Consider the following 22,562-nt stretch of genomic DNA (forward strand, 5'->3'; position numbering starts at 1 on the left):
GGGGGGGGGTAAAAGAGGGAAGGTGGAAGTGGGAAATGGGGACGTACGTCTGGATTCAGCGAGGCGACACTACGTGCCAGCGAGTAGCCTGGGAATTCGAGCCATTGGCCTACACTGGGGGCTTCGCCGCGGCGTGCTCGCTCTAGGGAGGTTCGGAGCCGGGTGGGCGCCAACGTGGACGTGGACGTGGACGTGGGCGCGGATGCTGGAGGGGCTTGGTAAACCATGTTTGTGGTGGTGCTGCCGTAATCTACGGGTACGAATCAAAGAATGCGTCCGTAGTCTATTGCTATTGCTGGAAAGCCGGGAGGTGCGCCTAGATATTGGGTGCCTCTGGGCCGCGGTTATTGTCTCTTTAGCTCTTAACGCAATTGCTGTCAACGGCCCGTGGATATAGCTATAGCCGATAGGCGATTTTTCGGCTAGTGGTCTGGGTGGGCACCCGGAGATGTGCGGTTGGGACCTTGGTGAGAGAGCAGTAATGCAAGGCGATTACAGTTTACCGCCTGGTTGCCTTGGCCCCCACGTTGCCGTATTCGATCACGCCACCCGATGTTGCGACGTTGGTGGTTAAGCTGGAGCTATGGTTCTATGCTCGCAGCCTTAGTTTCTATCAGTGCTGCGGCACTTCTGATCACCTTCGTAAGACGCCTTACCCTTTATCAGGCAAGTTTGGGTTGAAATCACAGATTCTGAACCTGTTACTCGCCTTGAGGGTAACATGAGCGAGATGATTGGCCACATTGCACGCGAAATTATTCGGGTTGGGAACGCAACTCCAGTCTAAGCAGTGTCTGGCCATTGCTCGAGCACTGTGTACCCAAAGGCTCACGGCGTGATTCCAAGAGTCATGAGAAGAGAACATGCAGCTGCTTTTCGCGCTAGTCCGGACTTGTCACTCGATCTGAACCCCGCGATTGCCCTCCTCCGCCCTTGAACCTCGATAACATCCCACCGTAAGAACACAGTCCTTACTGTCGTCCTACCCGAGTCTCCTTCGACGACGCTACTGCGTAAGACAGTGGAGGTCCAAGCCCTTCAATGCCAGTGCCCGTCCTGCCGCGATAGCCTACGCAACATATCGCCCCGAAGCGATGTCTGACCTCGACGCCACCACACCACGCGTCTTCCTCGCCCGCCATGGTACGTGAACATTTGCCCTAAACATGGCCTCCCCCTCGAAAAGTCCCACACTTCTCCCGCTCCCGCAACGACTACATTGTTCTTTCCTCCTCTCACCGGCACAAAACACGTTTTTCCAAGACGCTGAATCCGCCTTCCCCCCAAAGGTGAAACGGAATGGACCATCTCAGGCCAGCACACGGGCACGACCGACCTCCCACTCACCCCCCTGGGCGAGCGCCAGGTCTCCTCCACGGGCCGCCTGCTAGTCGGGCCCGGAAAACTCATCGATCCCCGGCGCGTACAGCGCGTGTGGGTGTCGCCGCGGCGGCGGGCTCGACGCACGTTCCAGCTGCTCTTCGGGTCTCTCCCGGTACCACCATCAGCCGATAGTGAGGGCGGCGGGGAGGAGGTCGCGGGCGTCAAGGTTGAGGGGCTCTTTGGCGGTGGAATCGGGTCTGTGGTGGTCTCGGAGCGGATACGGGAGTGGGACTATGGGGAGTATGAGGGGATGCGGCCGGATGAGGTGCGGGAATCGAGGCGAAGGATGGGGATGGAGAAGGAAGGGGACCCGCCGTGGAGTGTGTGGAGGGATGGATGCGTGGGCGGCGAGTATGCGAAAGGACTTCTTGGATGGGCTGATGCTGACGGTAGACAGATCGAAGGCCGACATCGAGGAGCGTCTTGATAGGTTGATCGGTGAGATCAAGGAACTACAGAAGCCTTATATGGAGAGTGGGGGGAATGGGGATATTGTACTGGTTCGTATACCGCTCATCTTGCCCATCAATTGAAGTAGAAAGCTGATGCGGTGTTCTCTAGGTGGCGCACGGGCTGATTCTACGGTGCTTCGTCAAACGATGGTTGGATTTGCCAGTCGACGACTCGCTCCCCATGCTCTTATCCCCTGGATCAATTGCGATTTTGAGGTACGTATCTTTGCGCGTCTCAAGGATGATTTGCGAAGGAGCACTGACTCACATGACGCTATAGTTATAAGAAACATGATATTAAGCAGCCAGCCTTCTACATGGGCATGGCGCTCCCGGCGGGCGAATGATGGGGATGAGATACCAAGGTTAATACTTCCACTGTGACCAGGTGAAAGGCACTGTATGCATCGGTAATCTGTGGTAGCACTAGGATCTTCCAGATGCTCATCGTTCCTTGCCTTTTCATCTCTTACCTTCAAATTCCTCCTCACGTTCCACATCGAACTTCAGCGTTCGGTCCAGGCTCTTGGCCTCAAATCTCAACAATCCTACCCTCTGGCTGCTGTACAACTGGTGACAATGGGGAGGTTGGCGATTCAAACAGCCAACCAGAGCTTGGCGAAGCAGGCGAGTAGAACCGCTCTCCAATGCTCTCCCACTGTTCCGTTCCAATGTCATTCCGCGTGGTAAACGAGTTATCCAGGGAGCTCAGACTCGACGCGGCTTCACTCAGCTCCGAGTGGAAAGACGATCTTGCGGAGAGGAAGAAGCCAGATTCGAGCAGGCTATCGATGGACTTCGTCTCCTCAATCTCCGCCACGGCGGTAGCGACAAGAGTATCAAAGGCGTCGGCGAGTTTCTCGTCATAGTCACGCCGTTGCTCGAGCAGAGCTCGACTCATCGTGACACTCTTTGGACTGAGGTCGTATGCCGCTTTCAGTGGGTGAACAGCCGTCAACATATTGATGGTATCAACGTCGGCGAATTCTGCTACTACGGGAAGTATTTTCGGCCCTGCCACATAACGTTAGAACTTATGGGAATCCAAGACTTTGGTCTGTATCTGACACGACCGGGGTGTCTTACCGCTGAACGTCGTTGAGGTCATGTAATTATAGCATCTGTCCACGAATAGCCGCAGGACCGGGTGGTTGTTGTATTTTATGGCGGTAGTCAAAGGCGTCTGACCGCTCCTGGAGACGGCGTTCAGGTTTGCGCTATGTTCCAGTAATAGGAGGGCACAATCTGTGTTGTGGGTGCGTGCCACGGAGTGCAGAGCTGTGAGTCCTTCCGGATTGCAGGCATTAGGCTCGGCGTAGCGCTCAAGCAATAGCTTTAGAAGCGTTGGCATTCCTGCGAATCCTGCGGCCGTCAAAGGACTGCTGCGAAGCAGACCTTCGGGATACTCTGGATTCGGACTACCGCCGGCATCCAGAATGATGCGAAGGCTGTCAATATTGTGACTGTCAACCGCGTGTAGGACGGGGGTCCTGCCAGTGATGTCCATGTTGTTCGGATCGGCACCGTGCTTGATAAGCAACACCATGTCATCAAGCTGAGATCGAGCTGTAGCCCAATCGAGGGCTGTTCGGTGTTGTGCGTCGGTAAGATGCACAGCATTTTCATTCTCGGCCAGTTCCAGGGCAAGAGACTTGGACGACATTCCGAGAATAATCCTGTGGACTAGAGGGAAATTCTGCTCTTCAACCCAGTCACCCTCTCCACCTTCTGTAATGCAACGAAGCGCTGTCTGCTGCGGTGTCGTACATTTTCCTCTGGAGACGAAATCCCAAACGTTGTCGTACGAGGCTTCATCTACCGTGGCGCCCTCACTGATCAAGAAACGCACCGTGTCAAAGTTGTGCATGCCTCCGTAAAGGGCCCAGCGCATCAGAGTGTAGCCTCGAGAGTCGCTGACATCTCTTGGTCCTGCCAAACCTTGCGCAAAAAGGTGCCTCAGGCCTTCGATGTCCCCACGCATAGCGAACGAGATCGACTGCGAGTCGTCTGAAACTCTCCTTGTGGTCGACAGCTGGAACGACGGCCCTGATCTTGCGAGGTAAGTGAGATGGAACTTCAGGTTCATTGTCGCCAACCAGGCGGGCAGCCAACACTCCAGTGTAGCTACCGCGGGCCTTCTGATGCGACAGCCCCGACAGGCCGGAAAGTTGCAGGGAGTGTTCAGATGAGGGATGCCAGAGTAGCCCATCGAGATCCTGCCTAGGACACCATTTACCATCATTGGCGAACCAAACTTCCGCTTCCTGTTCATATGGCAAGAACATGGACACCAACTGCGACATGGAGCACGATGTAGGGGCTCTATATCCCTCGTATGCCCATTGCCGACTGGCTCAGTCAATGGCGATGGCTGAGCTGGGATGGTATTCTGGACAAGTGGAAGAGGCTGAATCGTCAGTAAAGCTATCAGTGCTTCAATGCGGCTGGCGATGGCTTGTTGATCGCGGTCGAGACGCTCGTTCAGAGCTAGGTGATTACCGGCCAGCAACTTATCGATGACCTGATTCTCCAACTGGGTTTTCGTTGCCCATGTCAACATTTCCCGCATTCCCTGGAGCAGTACATCCTGCTGTTTTACGGACAGAGTACCCAAGACATTGCTCAACGTGCCTTTCACGGACGCAACGTCTTCCCGGAGTCGTTGGAATACCGTCTCTTCTCTTATCCATATCGTCGTTTTGCTGATAATCTTGATTCTGGATCCTGCACAAGCATCTGTCAGTCTCCCCAGCGCCTGCCCAAGCTTCTCAAGACTGCCTTTGGCACCGGCAAGGGCATCTGTTAATACCTCTTGGCTTGCTTCGGGTACACATGACTGCTCATTCAAGGCGCCGCTGACCAGCCGAAGAAGGCCCTCTAATTCTTTGATATCTTGTTTCAGAACATTGACCTTGCCTGGCACTTCTCCGATGCGTCGCAATGTCGATATGGCGTCGTAGATTTTGGCAGCAACGCCGGCGAGTGCTAAAGCACTACAGGCGATCGACAAAGGGTCCATTAGAACAGTCGTCGGACGAAACCATACGTCGCGGTATCAGGCTTCGACGGGTGAGCTCTGCGAGGACAACGTGGAGGTAGAGACCGTTGCAGTCGGTTGTGGAGGCGCGTCTCTGGGTCAAATCACCTGCCCTTCCGGCCTTAGTCATTCGGGGCCTTCATGAGTTTACTATTTCTGCGAATTGCTCCATACTTAGTCTATCGAAGTTGTGATTGCATCGGGCCGGCCCTGGCGATCGGAAGCCAATCCGTGTAGCCGCGCGGCTGGCGAGCCAACCTGGCCGCAATGAGTTGGCAGGCGACTTTCCTAACGCCATCAATCTCGGTCGACTAGCACAATGTCTCATGATCCTAGCAAAAGGCAGCTCAATGGTCTTGACCGCCGAACGCCCACTGTTCGCGCAAATGTTGCGAGGTGTGTCGTTTCAGGTGCGTCTTTGGTTCTGCCGCGGATGTTCGCCTTGGGCTTGGCGCTCATGGAATCCAAGGGTTTAATTGGACATGATAGACTGCCAACTTGGCCACCATGCATACCACTGGTAACGTAGTGTTGTTCCACCCAGTCTTGTCGGCTGTTTTGAGTGCTGCAAGGGGGAATCAAAATGCACGAGAGTTGTATGTCGGCCAATCAACACAATGTAATGCCGGATTGTTCATAGCTACGGCTCAGAGCGCTGCCATCCATCAAGCCATGCAGGTACGCACTTCCCACGAACCTGTAGCCATTCCCCGAAGACCGCCCGGCATACAGCGTTGGACAGCCCACAAAGCCTACAAGCTCGTCTCCAGGCTGCGAAAACCCAGGTACCAGCCCAAGTCTGCCTTCGGAAGTGATGCAGAATTTCCGTCCTTGGGAGATCCATGAGCTGTAGTTGCGAAAGTTGATTGCTTGTCCTTCCCAGCCTGGCCATGTCGAGCCAGACCCTGAACGGACGTCAGCAAAGCGCTCACGATTAATGCCTGAGTCCCAAGCTTGACCACTAGTCGGTAGAAGTTCGTCCAGTACAACATCTGATATAGACGCTATGCGAAGCTCTACGCCAGCACAAAGAGTTTGCCAAAAGTCATTGATACTCGGTGAATCAGAGGCCAACATACCGCCAGGCTCGTCGGACTGTTGGGTCAAGTGCGACAACCAGACCGATCGAGCTTGTAGATACCAGTCGCCGAATAGGCTCCAGAGGTTCGGGTTTGCGTCCTGCAACGTGGGGCATGCGCAGTCTGTACAAACCTGAATCGAACCAAGGCGTACGCCACGAATCGTCAGTGCTGTGCCTGAGTGTCGAAACGATACGATTGGCGGGCGACTTCCACCAGCCCGAAATGTCTGGCCGTGCGGGCTCAGCAGGACTCGGGCATCGATAGCGTCCTGGTGATCTTTCAGTCTAGGGTCTAGAACCCACGATGGCAAGCAATTGTCTGACTTGACAGGTTTGAGCAGATGGAGAAGCTTTGCTAGTGACCCATCTTCAACAACATATCGAGAGAATTGGAAGATGATAGATGCATAGGGCTCCGAGTAATTGACCGAGATCTGCTCCTTGTCATGGTTTCTGGCCATGCCCAACAAACCGTAGATTTGGTCGTGCGGTACCGTCGACTCAAATGAGTCTGTCAATGCCATCAGCTCGATGAGCGGCATACCTTTTTGGAACAAGTCAGGATGGCCATGCTTGAGCTCGAGTAGATTGTGAAACGAGGCACAAGCGTGGTAGCAGCGTGATTGCACTACAGCGGCATTTCCTCGATTACTGTGAGTCCTGTTGTGGTAATTGAGCATACGAAACATGCCGCTGAGCATGATATCTCGCTCGATGGTCCTTTCACCGACGCAAAAAACCACGTTGTCTGGCAACAGCATCTCCTGGATAATCCAGACACGTGTCCAGTACGTTTTGACCGAAAGAGACACGAGGTCTTGCCATATATCACTGTCATTGAGTGCTGTCTGATTCTGCGGCGACAGAAAGCTTCCCAGAAGGGCGGAATCTTGTTCCAACGTAGAATCAAAATCGTGCTGTACTATGTTCGCGAAAGCGACCACAAGGCTGAGAACTCGCTCAGAGACATCGTCCTGATCTCCAAGAAATACGAGTACAGCGTTGGCTTTGCAAAAGATCAGATCCATCATCTTCAACTGAGTGCTTCGTTCTGCGAGACTCGTGGCGCTTGCACCTTGATCAATGCAAACAGCATCGACGTAGAGATCCACCTGTCCACGGTGGGATCTTAGCGATAAGAGAGCTGCATTCAGAGCACAGGTGATAGAGACATGGTAGTGGTCGTCAATGACAATCAAGTGAGGCTTTCTTTGCTCCTGCCACGCATAGCGGTGTGGTTCCAAGTTTCCAGAGACATGGCTATGATGGGTAAGAGCGGCGGAAGACCCCGCATCCAATGTCCAGGTATAGGACAAAGCATCGTAATGCAGACGGACAGCGTCGTTGGAAAGGTTAGTCTCGCGGATAGTGCCACGAAGCGGCAAGTCATTGTTCCCCGCGAAAAGGGTGAAGATACGGCAACCTGACGAATTTGAGATATCCTTGTAGCGATATTCTGACAGAGTGGAAGGTGCGAGTGTCGGCTTGCCGCATGTGCAGATAGCGGCGTTTCCAGGCGTCTCAAGCCTGCCCTCCGCCATCGAGGGTCGAGCGTATTCGATGCAGAGCCCTCTAAGGGAATAGGAGATTATAAGTGGGGCCTGCCATCGGGATACTCGATCACCATTAAGGCCCTCAATCACTCGAGACGCTTGCTTTGTGGCCAAAGTGGTCGGACAAGGTCGTGCTTGGAGGACAATGGGACAAGAAAGTGGAAATGATGTTAAATCTGACTTCTGTAAGGCAGCCACTCAAGGCTTGGCATCGGACTGAGAAAGCATCTTCGTCTAGGGACTAGAACACGACTCGATAACCCCGGAATAGAGGACAAATTGATACGGATATCCGCTATGCCGCTATGGTTCTGATCAATGCTTTCCGCTCTACGCTTCATGTAAAACATAAAGTGCTGGTAACTTCGTAATTTCGCTTCCCAAGACCATAGTCAAAAGCTCGCTTCAGCGCTCCAAATGTTCTCGTACACAACAGCTTTCATCATTGCTCATTTCACTTCGCCTCCTGAGCATCCCTTTTCGTTTTCTTACTGTTGACAACACCCTCGAGAACCTCTAGTCGCTCCCGAGTGATGCGAATGGCCTCTTCAACTTCCTTTTCGGCCATGGTTTCCTCTCGCAGCTTACTGGCCACGTCTTTGCCCTTGAGCACTTTCTGGCGCTGCTTCTGTTTCTGTCTTTGTATGGAGCGATCGTCATCAAGATCGGCGGAGCCCTTTCGATAGCTGATGGTATCCAAGCCGGTGCGAGATTCCAGCCATTCCCAGAGCTCACTCTCTTCTTTGCGCCACATCTCCTCGTATGCTGCGAAGCGGGTGCCATGCGTAACAGCACCGTAAGGACCAAGCTGCCCTGAACCGGATGGACCGCGGAGCCAAAGTATCGTCACCAAGAAGAAAAGCACGCCAATGAGTATCTCCGTCTTCAGGACCGGCCGCAGTACATCGACGATTGGACTCAATGGTCCCCGCAGTGGTTCCAGTAGACCCCAATTATTGTCCTTGGCTGCCACAGCCTCAACCTTCTCCGACTTACGGCTCCTCTCGCCCTTCCTCTTTTTGCCCTTCTTCGCACCTTTACTGGCACTCGTGAGGCCGCGTGGCCGGCCGACGGCGGCTTTGAGGCTCTTAAGCAGACTGTCGCCATATTGCTGTTGGCCATCCTTGGCCCCCTTTTCAATCGGGCCCTTTAGCCACGACTTTGCAGACCATTCGATCGTGCAATTCATTTGTAGACGGGTCTGGTTGCTCGCAGCCCATGTCAGACAGTATCGGGTCTTGGTCAGAAAGGCGTTACCGCTAGGCACATCCGGCGTTTGGGTTGAACAAGTCACAGTAACAGCCCGCTGGAGGTCGTAGAATTCGAGTTCTTCGGTCGTGATGCATTTGGTCTGCTTGGGTCCGATGCTGCCGCCCAGAGGCTTGATGTAGGTGTATTGTCGGGACTGCTTCTCTGCACCAAGGCCTTTCTTATCGTCTTCAAGGGCAAGCTCCAAGCTCTTGCACTCGTCTACAAGAAATTTCCGCATGAAGACGCCAGACTGCGGCCCGTAGAGCAGGGAGTAGATCTTTCCTAGGGGTGCCGATATTACTTCGTCCTTGATAATGATATCGTAGTGGGTACTGCTATCATTGCACTCGGTAGGCGCGTGGGCTGGCGGACCGGGAAAGTCTTGAGGCGCGTCAATTGCCCCGGTCAAAGCAGCTGACGCAGCAGCAACCTCTGCTCCACCAGGAGCCGGTGCAGGAACCGCAGGAACACCGTTGAGGCCAGAGGCTTTGCGTGATATGCTCTTGACGTCGACAGCTTCGCTGCCAGCACGGCTGCCACTACTTCCGACAAAGCTTGGCGTGTCATCATCATCGTCATCTTCTTCGCTGCCTTCAGACTCTCCCTCGCCACTCTCCTCGCCATCCTCGCTTTTATCGTCAGCGGCACCTATCCCTGTGGCCTCTTTGGTGGCTTCCTCGGCAATGACCTCCTTACCAGCTTGGCTCTTCTGGAAGCTGGCCGGATGGCTGACTTTCCAGATCCCGAGCAGAAGCTCGTACGTAGCCTCTCGACTCAGGAGACTGCGAAAGGTATGGCGTGCGTGCAGTGTCTGGATTGCAATGGCGTTGGGGATGACAAGTGCAGTGTTTTCGCGTTCTATGCTGACCACTTCTTCAAAGGAAATGACTAACGTGGTTACCCAACCGAGGATATTGCTCGAGAAACAGATGTGGCCCTCCGAGATGTAGATGCGTCCAGCTAGAATGATCTCCTTCTGTAAGGCGCAGGAATAGTCCTCAATAAGGTAGTCATCCTCGGGAACACTTCTGAAAGCCTGATGAAAGGTGCGATTGCGCTGTTTTGGGGCGACGGCAAATCCAGAAAGACGCGGTGCAGTTGTCGGGTTAACAAGAGCAGCAGTACTAGCTCCGATCATGGCTCCGATCGCGGATTGTCCAGTAGCCGTAGACGAACCTCTACTTCGACGATTGGCCAGGCGACTTCGGACACTGTTGGTCCTTTTGACAGACATGGTCTCCCCTTCATAAATGCTGCCATTGGGCGGTGTTTGCTCGCCTGACAAAGAACCAGCAACTGTCTTGGCTGGTTGTGGCTGGGCCACGGAGTCTGGAGCTTCGGCGACTGGAACAGTCTCGGGCTTCTCGTAGGCAGCGGAGACTGCCCTTTTGGCCAGGGCATCTTCCTCTTTGGCGGCAGCCATGTCTCGCACCAGTGCGCTGTCTCGGAACCCTGCCATCCTCGACTTTGCATCTTCAGCCCTGGCATCGTCCAAGCCTAGGTGCTCAAAATTGAGATCGCCAGTACCCATGGTCTCCACCGCAAGTTGCTTCTTGGGGATTTCGGCACCGTCTTCTGGTTCTTCCTTGATGGATTCGTCGATAGACTTGCCACCCATTGGGTCCGACGTAGTCGTACCGGCTCTGCTGCGATTTGGTCCAGTCAGATTAGAGAAAGTTGTAGCAGCATTCTGCGCGGCTGACATCCACGAGGAAAAGAAGGATCCGCTCGCATTGCGGCTTCCGGGTACAACACTTCCCGCTGGCGTTCTGACTTCCTCAATTGTTGGTGTAAGAGGCGCTGTTATGGAATTGGACAGTTTACTGGGTTCTCGTGAAGCAGATGAGGCTGACCTGACTCTCCTATGCGAGATCATGTTTCCAGACGGGCTTACCGTGATGTTTGGGTTCGGTCTGGTCTCGGAATCGTCCTTGTCTGAGACCGTGGATTGCTTGTCGTCATCCCTCGACACACTGAAGCGAGTATCCGTGGGGGTCGGTGGTGTGACGGTAGTTAGAGGAGTAGCAATCATGGCCGTCGGCGGCGTCAGTGGACGAGAATCCGTCTCCAAATTCGGCAATGTCTTGGAAGTAGAAATCGGAGGTGGAAGGTGATGTGGTTTATCCGGCACATCGTCTTTCAAGCCAAGCCCTACGGTGCTACTCCTGGCAAGTGGGCTGTTGACACCACTGACAGACTCGCCTTTTCGTTCTGGGCTGACTCGCGGGCTCTTGCTTCCCTTAGAGAACACATCGCGAAACTTTCGGGCTGGTGACTTCGCGCGCAGTCTTCCAAGGCTGTCGCTACTCTTATCCGGGCGCAGTGCATCAGCCTTGTCGATAAGACCCATGCTGGGAAGTGAAGGCAAGGAGACATTGGTCGGAGGACTTTTGGGCGATGGTGATTCGTCGTTGTGGGGGGGTTCAACAAGAGCCGGGACCGTAGCGGCATGGTTGAGCTGGAGGCCGGCAGCGTTTTTATCGGTCGATGTCTCCGTCTTGACAAGAGGAGATGAATGTGTCAAGAGACCAGCATAGGAGTCGTGGTCAATTAGAGGCGGACGCACAGGTCCCTCGTGTTCGGAGTCGTCGGTCAGCAGGCTGCTATCTCCAACGGTGCTTGCCTTTCTGCTAATGGTAGGCCGTGGCAGCTCTGGTTCGGAAAGGGTCCGACCACGGTCGATATCGTCGACGGCGGCGCGCAGTTCTTCTTCCCTGGCTCTCCTCCTCTTGCGCTTGGAGTGGCCGGGTAATAATTTCTTATAGCCACCGCTCTGGGATTCGCGACTGGGGCTGGAGCGGGAACTGCGGTCTGGCGATTGATCGATAGTCAACGAATCCACCGAGTCTTGACGTCGAGCGCCGTATCCCTCGCTATGAGCTTCGGATGAGCGTCGGTGACCGGAAAGGACCTTTTTCAAGCCCTTCATGGTGGGCGAGGGAACGACGGGGGATCCATGAGGAGACGGCTGAGTCGAGACCGCAGCCATATACTGGGCATATATTCACTTCGGTCAAGGTGACTTCGCTAACGGAGGAGGGGGCAAGGTGCAGGACACGCGATTCGGAGGAGAGCAGGCGCGGTGCTTGGCTGCGGACGTGGTGTGGTCGATCAAGTGGTGGTACGCATGCTGCTGCTTCCGGTGATGTCAGGACAAAGCAGTGACCATGTGGACTGGTGCCGGCGATGATGAAGATGCTTCTTGTTTTCCGGCCGTGTAATAATGACACTATAAGTACAACATGCAGGTTATCTGGGACGCACTGAGCTGTGCAGAGGCTGAAGGTGCGAATTGAACACGTCGAAATATGGTGTGTTCGAACAAGCCGTACCGTAGCCCGCCTGAGGTTGTCGTAAGCTGTGCGTAAATAGAGGCCCTAGCCGTCATTTGGACTGCGCCTCACCTGAAAGGGCCGTGTTCAAGCCTGTCTGACGGGGCATTTCGCGGCCACTAAAAATTGGATACGCTCGTAACGGCGTGCGGATACGACAAGCCTCCCTGGAATCCTTCTAAGCCAGGTCTATTGGGCGTTACCTGAACTCAGCCAGCCCTAATTGCTCACCCCTGCCAACTTTTTGGCCCCAGATTACCCCTAGAACTCATTCCAGTGCCCCTGACTGGATGACTTGCAACTCCGCCGCCGTCGCCTTACCCGAGCACATGACGGAATTCCTCTATGACCTAACATCGGAGTCGAGAGATCTGCCTTGTTGGCGTACTGGTGCATTGATCTAGCATCACGCGTTTTCGAAGAACCACGGTCCACGTCTTGACAGCGCGTGGGTACTTTGTCGCGTCGGGGTCGAAGGATGCCAGGCGTTCATCTGTACCTTCGACGGTCACGATGGAAGCCGCCCCTCTGACTCTGGTGAGCCCCGCGGTGAAACCGCCCACTCTAGCGCTGACTTATTTGACCACCAGGCACACACTCACGCGCGAAATGCATCACTAGAAACGAAGCGTTCCAACCCAGTCGCAGCAAGCGAGGAACATGATCTGGCCGCCACCGAGTTTGCCCTCGCTGCAAAGGGCTCCTCCGACCAGGAAGCAATCCGCATCCTGAACCTCCTTGAGCAACATCACAAGAAGTTGGGTGAAATCCTGAAGTCAGCTCACGAGAACCCAGCAACCGAAGACATAGAAAAACATGCAGATTCACCTAGTGCCGACGCGGCAAAACCGCACGAGCCCAGCACCCATCCACCCCGATTACCTCGTTCTGCTCGAGCCAGTAACCGCCAACTCTCTTCATCGATAGCCAGCGAATTGGCCACTGCGAGAGGTATCCCAAGAAGCCACCAAAAGCGCTCAGTTCCGATCTCGCCACTTGTATCCAACCAGCATGCCGACGGACACATGTCTCAGGACTCGACGCAACCGAAGAAGCCAGCATCTCCAACGCCGGGTCAGTCCACACGACCATCGTGGGCCCCTCCGCTTCAAAAGTCTGACGAGAGTGATACTGCAGCCTCGGACCCAAGCGATTCACCCTTTGCACTCTTCTACAACACATTTGAGAACATTGTGTCCAAGATGAGCGCACCTTTGGCTTTTGCTGGTCTTCCTCTCGCACAAGCCGCTCCCGAAAAACCAGCACCAGAGTCAAAACCCTTACCCTCCAAGGCATCTAAAGGCCCCAAGGAGAAAGCCATGGACTACTCTCATCTCATCTCCAACGCCGCTTTCCGTGCTGTAGCTTCAAATCCAAATACACCAGATCCAGTCCCAGCACGTGCCCGCATCGAAGATTCGTTCTACCACGTCCCAACGGCGGGCGGCACCATGTCCTACGCTGAGATGCTCTCACGTGCTGACCGCGACGAAGCGCGCACTTTCCGCGGCCACAATCGACAAACCTCAAACCTTAGCAACATCAGCGAGGATGATTTTGTTGATGCCTCATCCACCATTTTGGCCGATCGCAAGAGCGTCACCGGCCCGCCACGGACCCGTCGCGGGATGACCGACGAGCGGAAAGTCGATGGAAAAACCATGGAAGAGCTCGCACTGGAGAACGCAGCCCTCAAACACGTTACGGACACGCTCTCCCGCCGTCTCCATGTCTTCGAAATGTCATCGCAGACCTCGACCGCTGCACTCGCACAGTCCATCCGCTCCATGCCACGCTCTCCACTAATGACACCCACCACCTCCCGCAATAAGCCATCTGGCACCAGCGACGCACCAGACTCCAGTGCAGGGACGGACGAAAGGACGCAGAAACGCATCGGCGAACTCGAGGATATCCTAAGAAAGTCCGATACTCGCGCCAAGAAGAAGGAGGCGGAGAACGAGAAGTTGCGAGCCACGGTGGAGCGATACCGCGACAAGTGGGACAGTTTGAAGGCCGGCGCAAAGGCCCGGAGAGAGCAGCAGAACAAGGCGCGCCGAGAAAGCGAGGTCCTGCCTGAGGAGCCGGGCGAGGGCTGAGCATCGATCTGATTTGGCTGTGGACAGATAGACACCACAAATAAAATCCGCACGAATCTATCTATGCATTACGAATCTACGACAGGATCCAAAGCTGATATTTTTAACCTGTCCCAAGCCCTCTCCTCTCTTCCTCCTCTATTCGCCCCATCTAGCCATTAGCCATATCAATGCACAATCCCATCCCATCCCATCCCATCACCAGCTCGCAAAATCACTTTTACCCTATACCCCCCAGATACCCACCTAGACCCCTCGCCTCAACTTCACCATCAGAACGCGGCCCTCCCCCACGGCGGCAGCAACCCCGCCACGGGAAACGCATCCTCGCAGTCACGCCGCGCGTCATATCCCACGATGAAAACGTGCGTCCCGGACCCTACCAGCATGACTCTCTCAGCCGAGCTTTCCGCCGAGCTTTCCGCCGAGCTCGAAGACGCACTGGCACATGCAGGCTCGGATATGGGGACGGCGGCGGCGTCACATCTGGATTGAGGAGGGATGTGACTGGTAGAGACAGTGCCAGAGACAGAGGAGGAGCTGCGGACGTGTCGCAGCTGGACCGTCGCGCGGGCATTGGGTGGGATGGTGAGCGTGACAAGGACGGGGATTTCTCCTTTGTGCACGTGACGGTCCGGGCGCTGGCTGTCATCGCCAGTAGCTGGGAACACAGACTGAGATTGACGCTGTGGAGAGGCGGCGCCGGCGCCGGCGCCAGCATGAGACTCGTCGTCGGTGAGAAACTCCCACCGGCAGCGCGCGACGCCACAGCGGCTGTCGTACGAGCTCTCGGCCCAGTCCAGGGCATGATGGATCAGGGGGGCGATGTGGAAGGTCAGCACGCCGTCTTCTTCCCCTTTACTGCCATCGTGACGTCCCTCCTCGGGGCCACCACCTACATGCTCATCCTCTCCCACCTCCACCTCCTCTCCATCACAAACCCTCAACCCACCCACCACGCCCTGCAACCACCCCACACACGCCCCCAACGCATAGTGATTAAAGCTCGTCATACTCCCCTCACTCACCCTCGCGCCCCCCTCGGCATCCACACTCAACGCATCCCACCGCTCCCACACCGTCGTCGCCCCATTCCTCACCCCACTCAGCAGGCTCGGCGTCCTCGCGCTCAGTAGCATGCTAAACGCCAGACTCGGTTGCCCACTGCCGCTCAGCGCGTGCAGCAGGCTCGCCGTGCCCGCGAAGCCCGTGGGGACGCGGAAGTCCAGGTGGCGCAGGTGGTGGCGCAGACGGCGCGCGCAGGGCTCGATTGCGTGAGGCGGGAGAAGGCGGAAATGCAGCGTCAAAGCCAGGGCGGTGGGCGTGTCCGGCACGAGGAGACCGGCGGGGGAGATGTACTTGGCGTGGAAGGCGGCGAGGAGGCGGGCGGATGCGGCGCGGTAGCGCGACGCATCCTGATATTTATGGGGCAGCGTGCGCGCGATGAGGGCCACGAGGCGCGTGGAGCGCACGAGGAAGCAGTCGGCGACGAAGGTGCCGTCTGTGCGAGTCTGTCCGCTGTTGTTAACGGGCGCGGTCGGGTCCAGCCAGTCGCCGAACTGCCAGACTTGGGGATCCCAGAGCCCATCGTCGCCGCGGGCCACGCCGCGCGTGAGGAAGGCGACCATGCTGTCCCACTGTGTCTCCAGGATCTGCACGTCGCCCGTGCTGCGGTACAGCTCCCACGGCACGATTATGGCGGCATCACCCCAGATGCCGTTCGGCAGCGGATCCCACCCTGCACCCCACGCGGCCCCGCCGACCTCCTTCTTGAGGAAGCAGTTCGGCACGACGAGCGGCACGACGCCACGCCGCCACGTCGGCCCATCATGCATCTGGTCCGCCTCCAGATCCCTCAACCACTCGCGCAGCATGCCCGCCGTGCCGTACAGGAACTCCGCCACGGGCATGAACACCGCGAGGTCCCCCGTCCACCCTTCCCTGTCGTCCCGCGCGGGACAGTCGGTCGGCACGCTCAGGAAATTGCCGCGCATCGACCACACGGCGTTCTCGTGCAGCTGGTTCACCGGCGGGTGCGAGCAGGCGAAATGCCCCGTTCGTGGCAGGTCCGTGTGCAGCACCTGCGCCACGATGGAATCGAGCGTCAGAGGCCAGCTTGTCGTGGAGCTGTCGTCGGCGCTGGCGGTGCTCCAGCCGCGGACCTCGACGTAGCGGAAGCCGTGGAAGGTGAATTTGGGGCTCCAGTCTGTGAGGGGGTTCCCGGAGAGGATGAGCGTGTCGGTCTGCTGGGCTTCGCGGAGGGGTCGCACGCAGAGCTCGCCGTGTTCGAGGACTTCGGCGTGGTGGAAGGTGATGCGGGTGCCGTGGGGGAGTGTCAAGGAGGGGACGCAGAGGCGGCCGACGAGATTTTGGCCGAAGTCCAGGATGGGGTTATTGCTGAAAGGCGAGGTTAGGAGGGCGATTGGGGCAATGGTTTGTGTCACGCGCACTGGCGGTGCGGAGGGGGCGATGAGCGTTGGGAGGGGGGTCGGCGAGATGCGGGTGCGGTGTGGTAGAGGTTCAAAACTGGCTGCGGAGGACGCGAGAGTTTCTGCGAGGCGTTGATCGTATACTTCGCCGTTGAAGATCTCGCTACTTGCGATGGGGCTAGGGGCGCATGTCCAAGTGTCATTCGTGCAAATTGTTATGGTTTCGGCCTGGCCGGATTCATCTGGCACACGAATTGAGATCTCGAGTTGACAGAGAATGCCAAGTTCGGAACCATAGTAGTAGCGGTAGTTGTTGGAGGTGAGGGCCGAGGCGAACCAGCCGGGTCCAACATCGATGTCGAGCACGTTCCGGCCGACTTTCAGCTGGTTCACAGGGTCGTGGATTTGGTAGTGGAGGCGTTTGTGGTAGCTCTGCCAGCCGGGCGCCATGCAATGGTCTCCTACTGGTTGCCCATTGAGCATTGCGTGGTATACGCCATGGCTGGTGGCATAGAGCCTGGCTCGCTCAATCACAGCCGTTTCAGGTATGTCGAATATGGTCCGAAAGCGCACAGGCTTGACAGAAGCATCATCGTTCAGAGGCAGTGGCTCTGCAGTGCTGATCATCCGAGTCTCCCAGTCATCTTGATTCAGCAGAGCAGCCTCCACGTAGCTCCATTCGGACCAGGCAGAGGTGTCTTCCTTCACTTCTCCACCAACACGGTATATGCCTGTGCATCTCACGCGGACAAGCCTTCGACTGCGAGATTTGAGATCGGGGTAGTTAGGGGGCCATGGCACCAAGGATGATTGGTTACTTTGCCTATGGTGAGTCGTGAGGGTATTACCCAAAAGAACATCTTGTTCGCTTCCCACCTGAACCTCGTAGGCAGTCTGCTTCCAATCGCTAACGTTTTCGTTTGTGCAGGAGAAACGCCATGACAATCTGGGCCTTGCGGTAGCCACGCCTAGACCGGTAGGGTAATGCTCGAACGTCGGGGCAGACACTGTGACCACGGCGGTCATGTTGAGGTGTCGTTGATAAACCCTTGGAAGCTGGTGTTGGCCAAGGTGTGCCTTGCACCAATCAACTGTGGATGTTCTCGAAGTTCAGCTACAGGCACCCCGGCGTAACAGGATGCCGGCAAGCATGCGACATGTCATGTGTTCTTCGTAACGAACGACTCCGGGCGGGACTGCTCCGCCATCAGCGACTTGCACAACGCCTAATACAAGCTCGCTGAGGAGACCAACGCACTCCCCACCACTGCAGTGGAGAAGTGAAGTTTCGAGGTTGGCTTGGGCTTGGCGCCGAAGCGGTACTCGTGCTGGAGATACAACTGTGAATCGGGCAATCATCCATGTCATGAGAGTGTCGAGTTCCCGATGGTGCGCCGAAATGCGGCTCCTCTGTACAGGGGTTGAATTAAAGTGCAGCTATATCCAGGGGTAGCACCACTACGCTCCGCTAATACAGATCAACTATGCAACGCTGAAGAGAACGCTCATATCTTTCCTTCGGGTATCAAACTCTTGCAGCCCCATTGCCGGCACCGCCGCCTTCATCATCCCTTCCCTTGCCTTTCCGCCTCTCTTTGTCTTTCGAGCCGAGTAAGCCTCCAAACGTCTCACTCAGGCTGCGAAGTCTGCTCCTTTTGGTTTTCAGACTGGCTCCATCGTCCAGCTGAGAACTAACATCAGGGCTAGAGTACCTAGCTTCCACGTTGGTCGCGTGCCTCTTAAGCATAGACCCAAATCCGTTCTCCTCGTCAGGCAGCACTTCACTTCTTCTCCGAAACTGCGATTCATCCATCGTCCCGTGCCTCGCGGACCGGTGCCTTCGGAGACGATTTCTGACCGCTAGAGGCGCGCCTTCGCCTCTGAGCAAGGATTCTGCGACTATGCCCGAGAGCGAGGACGAGAGAGGGGGTAGCAACGGACCTGGGACGAGACTGAGAATACTGTCTCTTGCCGTTTTTCGCTTGGTCGACGGCGGCGCCGCGTCGGCCGCTGCAGCTAGTGCTTCAGGATCTGCCTTTGGCGGGCTGACAGCTCGAGTTGAACGACGACTGCGTGTAGGCGTTGCGATATCGGCATGAGCCGAAGGCGTCCGCCGCAATGGTTGAGAGGTAGACGGCGTGAAAAATGGTGTACTGTCCTCGTGCATTACTTGATCCGATTGACTTCGTAATGGGGTTTTGGGTCGTGAATTCGGCTTGCTTGGGGTGGAGAGGTCAGAGATTGACTGGTTCCACGGACTGGGTGAATCATCCGCAGGCGTGACGGCAATCGATGGCACGTAGGACGATTCGGGAGAAGGAAGCATGGGAGGCGTTTGCAATGAGGACAGCGGCTGAGGTTGGGGCGTCCTCTTGCGAGCCAAAGGTGTCCGCTCGTCCGCTTCCTGGTCCTCCTCGTTGAGAAGACGAATGGTCTCGTCCTCGGTTGCTTGGTTGTAATCGTCCTTCTCTGCGCCCTCTTGTATATCTCGTTGACTTGTAATTAAATAGACGCCGAAAAAGGTCAAAAGACATCCAGCAACGAATTTGATGGCCTGTTGCAGAGTGAAAGACTCAAAGTCTCTGTACAGCACCGCGGAGCCGATGATGACCGACAGTGTAAACATGACAAACTGTGTGGGAATGACCTGAGTCGAGTCAAAGTTCTGCAGAGCCTTGTTCAGATAACGAATCTGCATAATAGCAGATCCGACAAGGATGAGGACGAGAGGGTAGAATATCGGATATGTGAATGCCTTGTACAACGAGGTTGAGAGAAGTGATGCCACGCCCTTGGTGGATAGAGCAGTGTAGCCACCGTAAAGCCCAACGAGACCAAGGTCAACCAGGATAGTGCGCGTGCCATAGCGAGGACTAGCAGCGGTGAGGGCGACGATACCAATGACAGTAATGATGACATAAACAAGGAATTCCCACCGCTGGATATAGTTCCTCCAGAGTGCGCCAGGTCCTATCTTGGTCTCACTTTGGGTGGCTGACAGTACCACGGTCACAGCACCACCAATCGCAATGACCACGCCCGCGAAATCGCGTTTTCGAAAGCGCTCTTTCAGCATCAGTGGGGCAATCAAACAATTGGAGATCAAGGCAACGACACCGAGCGGACTAACAATCGACGCAGGGGCGAAGCCATACGCGAGGAAATTGCCAGTCTCTCCAACAGTCATGAGAACAATACCAAGCCACCAGATTGGTGATTTCAGGTACGACTCGCGGCGCTCTTCGTCGTCGCCGGTGGACTGAAGGGTTGCACCAGACTGGAAAGAACGCCGCAAGTCTTTCGTGTCGTCGTCGTCATCGTCGCTACTGTCCGGACCGTGGGCAACACGGTCGTCGGCGGGTTCACCCAGTCCTTGGGCATGCGCATTCACGTCAGCCCGATGCTCGGCAATGTCCTCCTGTTGAGTTCCATAGACTGTTGTTTGCCCAGAGCTCTGCTTTCCTAGTTCGGTGCCATACTTCTTCTCGTTGAATTCCCGATCCAGGCGGATATGCGCGTAGCGTTGAATATTTAACGCAAAAGAAATGAGGATGTTCCCAACAATTGCCGTGACGATACCAATGAGCGAGGACCAGTCTGCTTTGTGTTCCTTTTCCGATGTGACAATGGCAAACGCTAGCATCGATATACCGTTGACAAGCCCGGCCGGTGGCATTGTCCGGAGTAGTCGATGTAGGTGCCCGGTCGCGCTTGAGGGGAGCGGGCCTGTAGCGCCGCGACTGGTTGTGTAGGCAAATCCAAATTTCACCTCATCTTTTCTTGACCTGACAGCGGAGGAGACGACTCTTTCTGGAGGGAGGTATGGTATCGATATGCGCGTGAGCTCGGGTAGGAGTGTCTGGCAAAGTGAATGGTGATTCACTGCGGCGCAGCTCGAGCCGCTCTCAATCGCCCGCGGCACTCGGTTTCAAAGCTTGGCGGCATACAAACCAGAGTAAAATCCGACGTCCTACAAGTCCATACCGGGACTCTACCTTACAAGGTCTCCATCTACATTCTGATGTTCTTCGATATATCTTCATTCTGATTGAATTCTCTCGACCTTCTCATCTCGTGTAGTTCCCATCTCGTTGCCTGGCTAGAGTGGCCGACACACCCTTAATTGGAAACTGTAGCACTGCTGTTCGGTATTCCTTCGCAAGAGCTTCTCAACTCGTTAGGAGCCGATGCTCTGCCTACGACATATTGGCCACAAGCCTCCGCAGCCCAGGCACCCCGGGGTGAATAGGCTGGTGAGTATTTAATCTTGGCACATGGCTGAGAATGCCCAATATCTGTGACAAGAAGAACCAAGCCAGCTGCTTTCATAGGTAGGAGGGCTGAGTCAGTGCCCTCCATTCCCAGCGACCCGTTGGTAGTCGACTGGGGATTCTGATAGTGGCTGGGAGACCGACAGTGCCAATATCTGGTACGCAAGCGAGTTGCGCTTCCCAAGTATACGGCTCTCGCGATGGTACGCCGCGGTGCGTTGGAATCCCTTGTTCCTGACCTACGTGTCCAACCTGCCTGGACGAATCTATGCCATACTCCTTGCAGGCTAGTCGACTGAATACCGGCAGCCCCCCCGCATTCTTCTAGGGTTGGAAGCCTTAACGTCGGTGGCCCTGATGCTTGGCACCGGTGTGCCCACGTAATTGATTCGCGGCCCCTACACGCTCAAGAGGGAAGCAAGATGCGCGAGATCGCCCGGCTACCTGTCGCCTGGTCCTGCAACAACACGACTATACCTTTAGAGTCGCGAGAGTCTCGCAGCATCAACGGCTGCTGACGAGAAACATGGATGCTGACTGGCTCATTACCCAGTCGACATGGTCCTTCGGAATGATGAGGCGGGTACGTACTCTCAAGTCGGCGATTATTGAGCACACCTCCGATGTCCTCGTTGCGGCCTGGGAGGTATAGGGGCTGACTGGGTGACTCCTTGGTCGACGCGGCCGCTCGACATCAGGGCTTCTGACGATATCGGAGTTGGTGTTGGATAATCACCGACTGAAGGGCATGGCCTTCATAGTGTTAGTTGTGAATATATATCCAGACCTATACCTCAGGTACCGACTGGACGAATCCACCTCAGAGTTCGCTGATTTACACTTACTCATCTTTATAACCCACGCGAGTACTTCTATCCCAATCCCAGAGTCATGTTCCCTCTTCAAAGGCTGCTAGCTACCGCGCTGGCTGTAGCCTGTGCTGTCCACGCTATGCCGACGCCTCAGGAGACTACTCCAGGGTCGCCATTGCAATATGGTTGTGGCGAGGTGAATGTCTTCCTCACGTAATTCTCATTCCAGCCTAGCTGTTTTCGACATTGACATTCATACAGCGGGCTGCCACCCTTCCACGCTCTTGTCACGCAACAAGGCTTCAACGGCACCGAAGTGGACGCCGCTCTGCGGGCAGACCATGCGAAAATTATCGCTGCCGGTTACAACTCCCGCTGTATGATGCCCCATTCTACCTTGAAAGCGTCCTCTGACCACTTTAGTCTCCCTCTTCGGTCCGGAAAGACCCATTGGAACGCTCAATGAGGAGCTCGACGGGGTGGAGTGGGGTGGTGTTGGTGTCGGCGCCGGCGTTAGGGCTTCAGTCTTGACCGAGCTTGTAGCCAGGCTTGAGGGTACGTTAGCATCAATCATGGCGCGCCACAGAGTCAGTTTGATTAATATCTCCAGAAATCATCCAGGTATACCGCGACACGGTCACGGGCCCCATCTACTTCAACCAGAATGCCACCTCCACCTTGGCCGCCATCCAGCGGCATTTCCCGCTCGTGGGGGATTGTGGGGACCAACCGGGAGAGGATTTGGTAAGGAGACAACCATCCTTGCGAGGGACTCACTAACGTGTCGTTGCAGGGGTTTCGTGTCATATGTGATGAGGATACTTGCCAGGAGTCCTGATCGCTGGAGTAGAGTAGGTGGGCA

The 22,562-nt window shown here is 55.7% G+C and overlaps 7 protein-coding genes across 7 annotated transcripts; 2 read left to right on the top strand and 5 right to left on the bottom strand.

Annotated features, from left to right (window-relative positions):
• Positions 1-1,094: 1,094 nt before the first annotated feature.
• On the top strand, positions 1,095-2,182 carry HMPREF1541_05119 (uncharacterized protein; the record flags this gene model as incomplete). The annotated part of the gene is made up of 5 exons (XM_008719460.1): positions 1,095-1,143; positions 1,290-1,734; positions 1,781-1,883; positions 1,945-2,051; positions 2,116-2,182. The coding sequence occupies 5 exons, from the start codon at positions 1,095-1,097 to the stop codon at positions 2,180-2,182; spliced, it is 771 nt and encodes a 256-aa protein (XP_008717682.1).
• A 185-nt stretch (positions 2,183-2,367) lies between these two features.
• Positions 2,368-4,854, bottom strand: HMPREF1541_05120 (uncharacterized protein; the record flags this gene model as incomplete). The annotated part of the gene is made up of 2 exons (XM_008719461.1): positions 2,368-2,849; positions 2,922-4,854. 2 exons carry the CDS (start codon positions 4,852-4,854, stop codon positions 2,368-2,370), a joined length of 2,415 nt encoding a protein of 804 aa, XP_008717683.1.
• A 627-nt stretch (positions 4,855-5,481) lies between these two features.
• On the bottom strand, positions 5,482-7,494 carry HMPREF1541_05121 (uncharacterized protein; the record flags this gene model as incomplete). Its single annotated transcript, XM_008719462.1, has 1 exon — positions 5,482-7,494. One exon carries the CDS (start codon positions 7,492-7,494, stop codon positions 5,482-5,484), a length of 2,013 nt encoding a protein of 670 aa, XP_008717684.1.
• Positions 7,495-7,960: 466 nt separating this feature from the next.
• Positions 7,961-11,686, bottom strand: HMPREF1541_05122 (uncharacterized protein; the record flags this gene model as incomplete). Its single annotated transcript, XM_008719463.1, has 1 exon — positions 7,961-11,686. One exon carries the CDS (start codon positions 11,684-11,686, stop codon positions 7,961-7,963), a length of 3,726 nt encoding a protein of 1,241 aa, XP_008717685.1.
• Positions 11,687-12,602: 916 nt separating this feature from the next.
• HMPREF1541_05123 (uncharacterized protein) lies at positions 12,603-14,188 on the top strand (the record flags this gene model as incomplete). Its single annotated transcript, XM_008719464.1, has 2 exons — positions 12,603-12,626; positions 12,680-14,188. 2 exons carry the CDS (start codon positions 12,603-12,605, stop codon positions 14,186-14,188), a joined length of 1,533 nt encoding a protein of 510 aa, XP_008717686.1.
• Positions 14,189-14,460: 272 nt separating this feature from the next.
• On the bottom strand, positions 14,461-17,643 carry HMPREF1541_05124 (uncharacterized protein; the record flags this gene model as incomplete). The annotated part of the gene is made up of 1 exon (XM_008719465.1): positions 14,461-17,643. One exon carries the CDS (start codon positions 17,641-17,643, stop codon positions 14,461-14,463), a length of 3,183 nt encoding a protein of 1,060 aa, XP_008717687.1.
• A 499-nt stretch (positions 17,644-18,142) lies between these two features.
• HMPREF1541_05125 (uncharacterized protein) lies at positions 18,143-20,260 on the bottom strand (the record flags this gene model as incomplete). The annotated part of the gene is made up of 1 exon (XM_008719466.1): positions 18,143-20,260. The coding sequence occupies one exon, from the start codon at positions 20,258-20,260 to the stop codon at positions 18,143-18,145; it is 2,118 nt and encodes a 705-aa protein (XP_008717688.1).
• Positions 20,261-22,562: the final 2,302 nt, after the last annotated feature.

This window comes from Cyphellophora europaea, assembly GCF_000365145.1.
Source record: "Cyphellophora europaea CBS 101466 unplaced genomic scaffold supercont1.4, whole genome shotgun sequence".
Taxonomy (NCBI): Eukaryota; Fungi; Ascomycota; class Eurotiomycetes; order Chaetothyriales; family Cyphellophoraceae; genus Cyphellophora; species Cyphellophora europaea.